The following is a 12,357-nucleotide window of genomic DNA, read 5'->3' on the forward strand; positions in this document are numbered from 1 at the left end:
TGTAGGGAAGGGGGCAGGGAGACACAAAAAGAGGAGCCAAACTAGCGTGTGATGTTTCTATTAGAATTCCCTAAAAAATAGAATTGATTTTTAAATTTTACATACATTGCAATAACACACATGAGTTGGGGACAGATAGACATGTAAAAGAACAGGCCTTCCTTATCTTCTAAGTCGATCATACCATGAAGCCACTGGCCTGTTGCCTCTGCTAAAAATTAGAGCAGTTCATTTTCAACACCCGATCATAATTTTCCAAGTAGCTATTGTGCTAGTGAGTGATTTTGGAGTTCATCAGGGTTTGGCCATGCACTTTCTCCATCAATGAGTCTTGTCAGTCTTGAGCTGGCTGATTTATTCCAATGTTACGCTTGCTGGAGATGTTCCATAAGGCTGCGAATGGGAGAAGACATCTAATACTGTAACATACATGCAGTCGTATGCAGATGGATTTCTATTCATAACGAAATGTCTATCATAATATTTACATTTTGACACATGAGATAATATGATATCTTAAAAGTACAAAGAAAACTTACAATATTCCAAATAGAATAATGTCAGGTTTTGTTGATAAACATTGAGTTACTAATCTTTGTTTGGGTTTTTAACTTTTTCCCCGATTGAAATAAAAATGCATAGTTCTTTGTGTGTGTGTGGACAAGCATGTATATGGAAAAATAGTAAGGTAGATGTAATTATTTGTCAGGAACTTAAAGACAATTTCAGAAACCATTTGATTTCATCAGCAGTAATTTCTGCACTTAGCTTTGCCATCCAAAAAAATGTCAATAAACATAGCTACTGAAGACAAGACATAAAGTGCAGTTTTGTTTTCTGATACCATCTCATCAGTGATCGTAGGTGAATTGTTAACTTCCTTGGAACAAAATGGAATTTATTAAAAAATTTATGCTAGTTTTCCTTGAGTAAACAATTTATCCTTCCTCCCTGGGCTGAAGGCAGGTTTAGGCCATGAAGGTTAATGCATTTTTCCTGTAGAGCTGGATTAAAGAGCGCGCTTGAATAGTCAAGATTCCCCAGTAGTGTTAGAAAGCAGCAATTAAAGGTGGAAGCTTAGTGATTTCAAACAAACTTTCAGGCATCGACGATGGGCTTCTGTGGAGTGTCCATGAGGCAGAAGCTCCTGGGATACCTGTCTGCATGCAGCTATGCAAACAATGAAATTGGTTCTAAATCGTGCCAGCGCATTAATCTTGCTGTTAGAGGCAAAAGGTCTGTAAACGAAAGGAAAAAAAATTGCTTGCAAGGGGAGAAGAAAACAGTATTAGTAGTGAGTGTGGTTTTGAAAGACATGAAGCTTTTATTGATCCTTAAGTGGCTCATTCACTGGTAACCAATTTTCCTTAAAGGCTCAGAAAGACATTTTTTATAAACCCCTCAATTGCAGTAATGTGCACTGTTTGACTCAAACTTAAAAACAAAAAACACAGAGAACCATAAAAAACAGATTTCTCCTGTACCTTGCAATTTTTATGAATTAAATATGGATTTAAATCTGGAATGTTTAACTTTTCTCTCAAGTCTACCTAAGCAAGGACTAGCAACACTTCCTAAGCAAAAAACGGCCATGAGATGTGTCCAAGTACAGTTATGCACCCAAGTTCAAACCAAATTCATATTTATCGCCCACATGTCCTCAGCCTTCTCCTCCCCTCACAAATAATAATCACTATTGCAATCATAAAAGATTTCAAGATATGGGTAAAGGTGAGCCACTACTGTTTAAGCCTTTGAGACCATCCTCTTCTGCTATGCAACTCTCTGTGTGTAAATCAAATTATTCAGGAGTCTGCAGCAGTCAGAGTGAACCATGGGCTGCAGTTATACACAGGAACCTAGAGATTTTTCTGATGAGCTAATTTTCCCAGTTGCTCTGAGGAAGACAATTAAAAACTCACATACATACCCTTTCAGACAGGTCAACACTGACAGAAAACTCCCTTCTGCTCCATAAAAGTGTACCACACCGGATTTAGACACCTGCATTAACTAAGGAAGAAAACTGTTTATTTTACTGAATAACAAAGATTTTCCATTCACCTCCCCTGGTTTTCTTTCTATAGCACAAAAAAAAAAAAAGTATAAATAATTGAATTGTCAATACACTATGTCTGTATCTAATCCATCCACAGTCTGGAAGTTAGATAATTCACCATAACTTGCAAGAGGCAGCGTATCTCCAGCTTGCTTTATATGTTGAGTTTGCCTTCTGCAAGTTACTCTGTTGTGTATACCACATACTTCATTGAGTGTGCCATACAGCATCTGTCACGGTAGTACACAAATGAAGTTGAGAACCATAGCCTTGAGAAGTATTCTCCATTATCACATAATGAAGAATTATATATTTAATAAAATCCAGGAAGAAGTAAAATAGAACACTACTTCAGAATGCAATAAGGTGCTCTCCTCTGGAAAATGCCTCCTTTCAAGAGTCTTTCTTATTTCATTAGCAGTACCTCTATATTCTTGAGTCTCTGAGGCATTGTCAGGAGAGGTTTGAATTTTGCTCATATTGCACAGCAAAAGCACCTCCTAAACTACAACTCATGCTCCTGAACTGGCATTAATCAGTTGCTTCCTGCCCCTAAGAATGGCACACTGCAATCCCAGTGTATCTGAAGAAAATACCAACAAAATTCAAACATGACAAAGTTAAAAATCAATTAAATTATATGTCAACAAGTAATCTAAAAAGCATCTCACTTATGTGCCTTGACATTCTTCTTGAAGAGTGAGGTTTAAGCACTTTTGTTGTAGTGCCAATCTGCATTTAGCAGAACACCCATTACAATTCCTTAAAGTCTAATAAAGCTTCTTGGATTCAGTCCTATTTCCGTCAAGACACCTGATGGTGAATATAATTCTTCTCTTTTATCACTAGAGTCAGCACTCTCCCTCTTCTGTTTCCATCTCCAGATTACCATGCTTTATACATAGTGGTAGGAGAGCTTCTCTGTATATTTTGTGTTTTGTAAAGTGGGATAATGAATGGTGACATTTTTATCATCTAAGTTAATTGTTGTTATATTATTACCTGATTTCACCTGCATTTATTGTAACCAACACAAAGATTGACACTGTCTAAAACATCCCTTTTGTAGAATTTACATGCCGTACCGGTACCATTAACAGTATGAAAATGAGAATTAGAAAATTATTAGAAGCAAGTAATCTTATTATAGTTCTCCAAAAGTAAGCCACCATTAAATGATTGTTTGAAAATGTCTGGTGCCCTCTAGTCTGGTATAAAATGTAGGCTAAGTCCTTCTTACCAAGAAATATTTAGAAAAAGAAAATCAGAGTAAACTCTGTCAGCTATTTCTAAAAGGTTGTTAAAACTGCCCCTAATTGTTTTTTATGTCTAGCTGTCCGATACTGGGACTTATACTTGTGTCGCTACAAGTTCCAGTGGGGAGACATCTTGGAGTGCTGTGCTGGAGGTGACAGGTAAGCGACATCCAGGGGCTGGTTTTCAGTTGGCACAAAATGAAAGTATAGACTATATGAGAGCAGTCTGAATCAAATAATCCATTCTAGAAATTCTGGGATTGAGATGGAGAAGTTTTAGGCTGGGTTCCTTCACATGCCTTGCTTTTCATTGTTTTTATCTTTAAATGCCCATTGACATTGCAACAATTTGCGTTTGTCACCAGTGACAGCGATATGCTATAACTATTCTAAACAGGAGTATTAATAAACTGTGGATTTGTCCAGTAATTGGCTTGGGCAAGAAAACTTTTACGCATACACAGACGCCTATCAAAGTCCAATGTACTCTCTGTGAGTACTGGAGTTGATCTGGATATAGGAACTTTCTCAGCCTTCTAAGAACTAAGGTTTTGGTACGTTATGTAAATTTCAGGAAAGTTGGTCTTTTTTGTTATTCTTTGTTTTCTTTTTTTAATATATCTATGTATAACCTTTTGAGTTTTACAGGTTTTGTCTTTCAGTATGTACCTAAAGAATGATAGCTCTTCATCCAAAAATATGGCAATACAATTGTTGACTTAATTCTTTACAGATTAAGAACATTGGTTATGCTGATTTTGCAGATGTTTGGCACGTTTTTCATTTTAACATTCTACTTTGATTGAATTTATACAATCAAGGATAAAAAGTAATTGTTTTCTATTTGTGCCTCACAGAATCTGGTGGAGCAACAGTCAGTAAAAGTTACGATGTGAACGACCTCCCTGGGCCACCATCCAAACCTCAGGTCACTGATGTTACTAAGAACAGTGTCACCCTGTCCTGGCAACCAGGAACCCCTGGAAGCCTACCAGCTAGTGCATATATCATTGAGGCTTTTAGGTATGTGAATTATTCCACTTTTAATCTACTTCCCTTATAATTTTGCTTAAATGGTGGTACCAGCTGTTCTATTGGTATTGTGGTGTTCTTTTGGACTCTACACATATCATTAGAAGTTCATTAAAAAACTTAGCTGCTATGGCAGGCATTGATTCTTATTTTTTAAATTGATTTTTTGTTAATTTATGACTTTTTTCTTAAGTGATTAATTAGACGAGCATCTATTTCTTCAGGTTAACAGGAATATAACAGGACAATGCAGTCATTGTTTGTTGCTTCTCCCTTAGCACTGATGACCAGTGAGGGTCTCCTGTGGGAGTGCTGCAAGTCAAATTATTTGGGCCAGTGTTATCTTGACTATCATAGTACGAATAATACGAAAATAAATGGGTAATCCTGAAGCCTCTCTGCATACTTTAATTCCTGTACTTGTTAAAGCAGCACCTATGAAAGAGTCAAAGCACTTTAAATTTCTATTTTTTACTGATTTAGATAGATTAAAACTTTTAACTGAAAAGGCTAGTGTTGATAATTTAGGATTTCATCCTGCAGCCTGAGGCTGAAGAGAATCCAGCTGCTCCCTTCCACACAGCAGCAATTAATACATGTGGTATGAAATGGTATGAAAGAAGTCCTGGGCTCCAATTCAGCGAGTTTGTTTAAGCATGGGCCATCTTTCATATGTATCAGTAATGCACACTTCGGCTTAAAAATGTGCACATTCTTAAATGTTTTCTTGAATCAAGATGTTCAACAAATGACAAATAATTTAGTTCATCTTTTAATTAAAATTCATGCAAGACTTTGTCAAAATCATATGCATGCAAATTTAAGAAATTACAGTGATAATGCTTCATCCTGATCTGCTGATATGCAAAGAACATTACCATAGGTGCAGATTGTTGATTTTGTTCTGGAACTTAGCCTTTATTCATTACATGAATTAAACAATTGGAACAATATGAAACTTGTGGTTTTCCATTTTCTTTTTCCCTTTAATATATTTAAAGATTCTTTTTGTCAATGCTATACAACAAAGCACAATAAAACAAATTTTTCTCTTTAAAATTTTGTAATATTTCACCCTAGATAAGCTTTAATGGCATCCCTTCAATAACTTGTAAAAAAGCCAGGCATTTTCATTAAAAGCTGTTTTAACAATCACACTTGAAATCTCTTCATACAGTGGATTGTAATCTGATTATAATAATGTCCAATGGAAAATGTAGTGACAGAAAAAATATTCATATGCTTTCCTTCGTTTACAAGGATGTTTTCAGAAGGTTTTTTTGTAACTTTGAGTATGAATTTAGTTCAAAGAGAATACTTTTCTTCCAATGACAATTTATTGACATAATTTACTTAGCAGTATAGAAAAATATTCTTTGAATGGGATTTTCTTTTCTAAGGTTTATGTTCAAGAGTGGCTTATTTATCATTCAAATTTACTTTACAGCTTTCCACACTTTCCTTTTGCAGGTATTTATTTTAGAGAGATAACAAAAGCTTTTGCTTCTGCTGTAAGGAGAAATACTTTTGACAGCTCTGTGGGGTTTTTTCTTAATCTCATCTTGATGAGTTAACTGAAACAAATATTTTTATTTTTACTCTGCTTTTACTACTTTTTCCTGTACTTAGACCTGATATAGGGTTACAAAAGTAGGTCCTTTCACTTATTTATTTTTCTCTGGTATTAGTCTATAATCTTCAACTCTCTTCTCATTGCAGTCAATCTGTGAGCAATAGTTGGCAAACGGTGGCTAACCATGTGAAGACCACTCTCTACACTGTGAGAGGACTGCGTCCCAATACAATTTACCTGTTTATGGTGAGAGCTATCAATTCACAAGGTCTGAGTGATCCCAGCCCTATGTCAGATCCTGTCCGAACACAAGGTAATAGTAATTATTAAGGCTTGTGTGCTTGAGCTAAATTAGAAAGAAGGAATTGAGAGCTGACCAATAGGTCAGTTTGGCCATTTGGTTTTAGCACTGAAGGAATCGCGAATTGAGCTTAACCAATAATAATTGGTTATAATAATAATCCAATGTTTGCTCTATCAATCTGGAGTTTAGGAGAGATAGGTTAGCTCTTTAACCTTTTGTACATTGTAGACCTTTAGGTTTGCAGTTCACTTAGACTTGGTGTGCTCCTTGATGCCTGATTTTTTTTGAAAGTAATGTGAGTTACCCAAGCTTTTCTGAAAAGTGCTGTGAACACCCTGCTCTCCTCAGTATCTTTTCTCTCTGTGTCTTTACTTCTTCTCTATTATTAGAGTAGGGATATACTATAATAACAAGTGCTTATGACAGACAAACGTGTTTAGCATTAGTTTTAATCAAAAGAATTGCACAAAATACCTGTATTGATTAATCTGATCCAACATCTAGGCAGAGAATTCATGTAAATTAAGATATCTGCATGCTAAGAATATTTTGTAGTTATTCTGAGGAAAATCTGGGTCTTCAGGTTATATACCTTAATTTCTGAATTCTTTATATTGATTCACTGCATAAACCAAGAGGGAAGGCTGAAGGGAAATCCCTCATATATAGGTGGTGATATAAGTGATAGCTGTGATCCTCCATTGCTATTGAATTGACTGTTGAATTCTGTTCACAGTACATCAAGCTCTAACCACATATAACTGCCACAAACAAATTTCTCTTCACAGCACAGATTTTTTTTGGCTTTGACAACATGTTGCTTGAATACTTCATTCAAGAGTGTAGTTCTTTGTTAAACAGGTTGGAATACAGGATTTTACTAATTTTTTTTAATTATAATTTTTTCGAGTCCAAAGTAAGAGCTCCTCTCACAGTTAATTTAAAATGAGATCCTCTGCCTCTGTTTATGGAAGTTACAAAAGTGAGCATGGAGAGTGCATCCTGTGTCAGCCTCCAGCATGTATAAGGGGTTTGGGTCCTTTGCTGGTCCTAGACGGAAAGAGAGAAAGAAGAGTAGTGTGGTATTTCTTTATCACATAACCATCACATCCAGCCTCTTTCATCCCAGTCTCTTTCTGAATAAAGCTGTCCTTAATAATTATCCCCTCAAAACAGTAATCATTGCTCTGAAAGGAGAAACAGAGCTGCTTTCTGAAAAGCTGAAGGAGTGAGTTGGGCAGGAATTTCATGGCTTGATTATCCACGGAAAATCACAATTTTTCTTCTCTTTCTTACTCTCCCATTATTATAGGGTGACTCATGCTTTTCATTGCACCAGCCTTTTAGTCTGCATAACTTATCACCTAGTTAAAAAAAACAACTTTGTTTGGCATTTGAGTGTCAAGTATAGACTTTTTATCTGACATACTGACAAGCAATTTGATTTCAGTAAAAACATGTCTTTTAATTAGCTACAGCATGTGTTGCAGCTTCCATTTCCAGAAGCTGTTTAGCAGTCAAGCACACTGAGACATGTACAGGATTTATAGCTTCTTTGCAAGCCTGCAGTTTAATAGAATTAAATCATAAAATCAATTGAAAATTAACATAATGTTTTGATGTGATTTCTAATTATGCCTGAATTCAATTCAGGCTCACAGAAGAAGCTGACACACGGTAAAAAGCCTATTCATAGTGGCCATGGATGAATTAAAAAGCAGCTATAACAGTGCTATACAATATTAATTTGCAACAGGTGTCTGTGGTAGCTTTAATAGTTGATCATTTAATTTCCTGGTATTAAGTATAGCAAATACTAGTAATAGAATTTTATACATATTTTCACCAGTGGACTATGAGTAGACAATCGGGCACTTGCAAAAGGTTTACCTTATATGACTTACATCAAATAAAGACAGATAAATCAGTAATTACTCTAAGTGAGGAGCTGATTTCTTATTCGGATTATTAACAGACCAAACCATATATTAAAAAACACTTTAAAGAAACTATATATAATCCTGTCACTGGAATTTAAATTACTAGCAACTAATAGTATGTTCAGTGGAAGCTGTTAAAAGAGAGGTTAGAGAAAATATATACCCAACTTAATTTAAGAGACCTCTTAGTTGTGATCAGAATATAGCTTCTTGAGCCAGTTTTGCTTGAGTCATGATTTTATTATTCCAGTACTTGACGATATCCTTATAGATAGATCAACTGCTTTTCCACCAACAGTCTCCTGGTAATGTGAAAATGACATTACAAGATATTACACTGTGAGCATCACATATGCACTTTTCCAAGTGTACATCAGAAAACAGAATTCCACATGTGCATCTTGATGCTCATTTCTTATTGTTACTAGCCCGTATTATTCCCTTACTTCTGGACCTGTGTCCCATTAAAATGATGAAATGCAGTTCATACAAACATACTATGTAGAAATGTCTTTTCTCCTGAGGAAATATAGGTATTTTGTTGGTCATATACCACAGGATAACTTAACCTAAAACGTAGCCATGGGTAGCTGTAGGTATTTTGTACCAAGGATCATAGCTTTTTGTGGATAGCAGCATAAATTATCCAATCTGAGTTGCTGTTTTACAGATGTATTTTATTATATCTCTCTGGTTTTTGGTCACTGTGAATAGGCATAATTTGCTAGACAGGGTCCTTCTCTGACATCCATATGTGGATTATATTGCCTTTGGACATCCATGGAGCCATTTTCATTTGAATATCAGTAGAAGCCTGTGGCAAGATTGTTTATTGCTGGCTCAGAACCCATGATAATCCAGAACTGTGAAGCTGAGATATTGATGATTGAAAACTACTGTCTTTCAAAATCTGGAGGCATGTGGTTCAAACTCAGTTGTTATGTTGAAACGTTTCATTTTTAAGAGCACTATTATTTCTTCTTAATAATATTTAGAAGATAAAAAGAAATCACATGCTGCATACTCCCATATCTATGACAAAACCCCTTTTATGTATGTATTCTCTTCACAAGGACATGATGTTCCTCCAAAAAGGGCAAGTGTCTGGCTAGAGAATACCATGGCAAAACCAAGCAGGATTCACAGATGCCTAGACAGGCATGACCATAATGTAGGAGGCCTTTTCAAATATAATTTGTGCTTCTGTTCCAAATCCCCTCTACTGGAAAAATTACAAGCAAATTCTAGCAGAAATAATCAGTATGTGTATTTCTAGCAGGCATTATGCAGTCCACATAGACAACTGGCATAGTAAGAGTGTCTGTAACTGTTGACCGAGAACAGTGTTGTAAGATCCTTGAAGGATTCATTGAAGGGATCCAGACTTCACTGGCTGCTAGAAAGTACCTTCATTTCTGTTTAAGTTGGAGGGAAGGGACGTGCTATGGTGAGGTATCAGCTAGGTGATAGCTGTAGCCCATTCTCCTTTTGGAACAATGTAACAGAAAATGATGATTTTAAGCAACTATCACTAAAAAGACACATTGCACATCTCCTTCTTCATTTTCTGAAATATTTTGTATTTTCAGTTCCTATTTAGCAAAGGTGTAATACAGCTTCATTCAGTTTAACACAATGGCATAACCCAAATGGGATCCCTAAGGACTAGGTACGAGGGCCACATGTGATGCTGGAGATGGAGTCACAGCTTTCCATAGATGTATATTAAGTGATCAAATTCCTTCAGATTTTGACCAGAAGAAATCATTTCTCCACACACTTTGAAGGAATCTTTGACATAATCTTGAAGAGAAATTTTTTGTGGTAGAGTGTTTTTGCTGGCCTTTTATTGGACCATAATCAGTTTGGCTTCATAAACTAATTATTTTTTTGTGTTTGCACTAGATTTCATTGTCTATATCTGTAAAGGGAAAAATTGCTTTACAGAAGAAAATGCTATTTTTAGTGTTTGGTTTCTTGTGTGCATGGTATGTGGGGAGGGGAAGCTTAGTGAAAGTTTGGAAACATATAATGACTTAATGTCATGTATGCTCTAAGAAAATAAAAAACCCCACCCTGTTCATTTTCTTCAATTATACTAACCAATTTGGTTCCAGGCATCTGGGCAACATTATTATTATCTAAGTATTTTGGAACTAGTGAATATTGTGTCTCTCTCATCACTTACCAGATCTGAGAAAACTTTGCCGTCGAGACTGAATACTCATTTAAAATCTTTATATTTCATTATTTCCTAAGCAGCTAAATGTGAATGGTTTGTTTGCATTACTTGATATGCTTTGGAGTTCATATTTAAACCATAGTACTGTATTGGTTTTATTGTTAAAAACCAGTACTATAAAAGGTGTTTAAATCAGGTTGTTAAGCTATTCAGTAATTCTTACTGATGCCATATATAGCTCTTCTCATTAAAATAATGCTTTCATGTGTGTGCCTGTCCTGGCAGATATCAGCCCACCAGCACAAGGTGTGGATCACAGGCAAGTCCAGAAAGAACTGGGAGATGTCATTGTACGACTGCATAATCCTGTTGTACTGACACCCACCACGGTTCAAGTCACCTGGACGGTAAGGCTTCTGTTATTATTACCTTAACAATACTTTAATTTTTACTATTTATCCCTGCAGTTTTTTACTACCCTGAAAAGCTTCCATCTTGACCCCAATATGAGTGCTCTGATAAACCAGCAGTATACAGGCATATATATGTGGTAATGAAATGGTCTTTTTACTTTCTCTTTCAAGATAGGCAGGGTCAAAGTCTTCAGTGTTCAGCTCAAAGCAAGCTAGCTGCCTGACTAGAAAAATATTATAAAAATGAATATGCTTGACATCATAATCTAAAGGATAATTGTTCTGTGGACTCATTACTGTGCATGTCAAAAAATAATCAAAGTTAAATATAACATGAAATTGCTGTATGAAAAAGCAGTTTCTACTTCAAGGCATAGGGACCTCTGACAATACCCTATTATTTGGTGAGCCTAAAATGCAAAAATAGTTTTCTTATAGGGCACTTGTAGTGAAGTCAGAATCCTGCGGTGCTGATGCCTGATCTGACTGTGTAGCATCTGGTTTTCTAGCATAAGCCTTACCCATAATCAGTGGATATCCTTTCATTACAGAAGACCAAAATCTTCTTGGCAATACTTAACAACATTTCTATTTGAGGGGTCAAACTGCCGGGTAGAATTTCTGCTATAGTGTTAGGCTTTCAAAATGCTACGTTTTCGTTCCTGAGGCTCGAAGGAAAGGATTTGCAACCATGGAAGGAGAGAGTTCCCAGGGAGCTGCACGCCAGAAGAGAGTGCTTTGCTCTTGGGGTATCTGCCCCAGAAGAAGGAGAGCCATGGGTGGAAGAGTGAGAGAAACAGTACTGCACTGCAAGTCACTGAAACAGTTGCATTATATGGGATGAATTCTGCTAAAGGGGTATTCACAATGATCGGGGCATTTCTTCCACATGTAATATTGCTAAGAGGTTAATGTGTACAGGGGATTATACAATAGGAGATAAGTGTGGTGATAGATTGTGTATTATAAGGATTACTGTTGGTTTTGCACAACTCAGTCATGTTTACAGGGGCTTATGCACCCTCCTTGTTCTGATAGATTTCAGTGGTCCTTTCTTGGGTGTGACAGCTATCAGAAATACAGTTTCATAGGGTTGTGCTTGCTTTAGCATATACTACAGAAGGAATCCCCAGTATAAACAGAATTCAGTTTTATATAATGTAGACAATGTCATTATATTATAATGAAATACATATATATGTACTTATGTGGGGGAGCGTGTGTGTATGTATGTATATGCGTGTGTGTGTGTGTATATATATATATATAAAGGAGTCTCTTGGTGCCCCTACTGAACAAGTAATGAGTGAAGAAAACATGGTAAGGTAAAATTAAATTATTAGGGATGCTATGGATATCAGTTTATTGGGAAGATCCCTCAAAGCTGTGACCCTATGCCACCTGACAAGCAGAGACTTTTTGAGACTTTTTGACTTGTAGAGACTTTTTGGAATTGCCCGAGGGAAGACAGACACGAAAAAAAGATCTCTGGAACAGCTAATTAGAAACTTTACAGCACCCAGAACAAAACCAATTAATTAACCATATTCTCTAGGAAAAAAGCCACTCTATCCAGAGGATAAAGTCCACACCATTAA

The 12,357-nt window shown here is 36.1% G+C and overlaps 1 protein-coding gene across 1 annotated transcript in view; it reads left to right on the forward strand.

Moving 5' to 3' along the window:
• Positions 1-12,357, forward strand: part of ROBO2 (roundabout, axon guidance receptor, homolog 2 (Drosophila)) — a gene marked incomplete at its 5' end in the record, with an annotated part of 419,210 nt that overhangs the window by 327,334 nt on the left and 79,519 nt on the right. Inside the window, 4 exons of the mRNA XM_009883862.1 lie at positions 3,393-3,474; positions 4,173-4,338; positions 6,067-6,233; positions 10,632-10,753. Of these exons, the coding sequence (XP_009882164.1) occupies positions 3,393-3,474; positions 4,173-4,338; positions 6,067-6,233; positions 10,632-10,753 (537 nt within the window). The remainder of the gene's footprint in view (positions 1-3,392; positions 3,475-4,172; positions 4,339-6,066; positions 6,234-10,631; positions 10,754-12,357) is intronic.

The sequence above is a fragment of the Charadrius vociferus genome, unplaced genomic scaffold (assembly GCF_000708025.1).
Source record: "Charadrius vociferus isolate BGI_N301 unplaced genomic scaffold, ASM70802v2 scaffold414, whole genome shotgun sequence".
In the NCBI taxonomy this organism is placed as follows: domain Eukaryota; kingdom Metazoa; phylum Chordata; class Aves; order Charadriiformes; family Charadriidae; genus Charadrius; species Charadrius vociferus.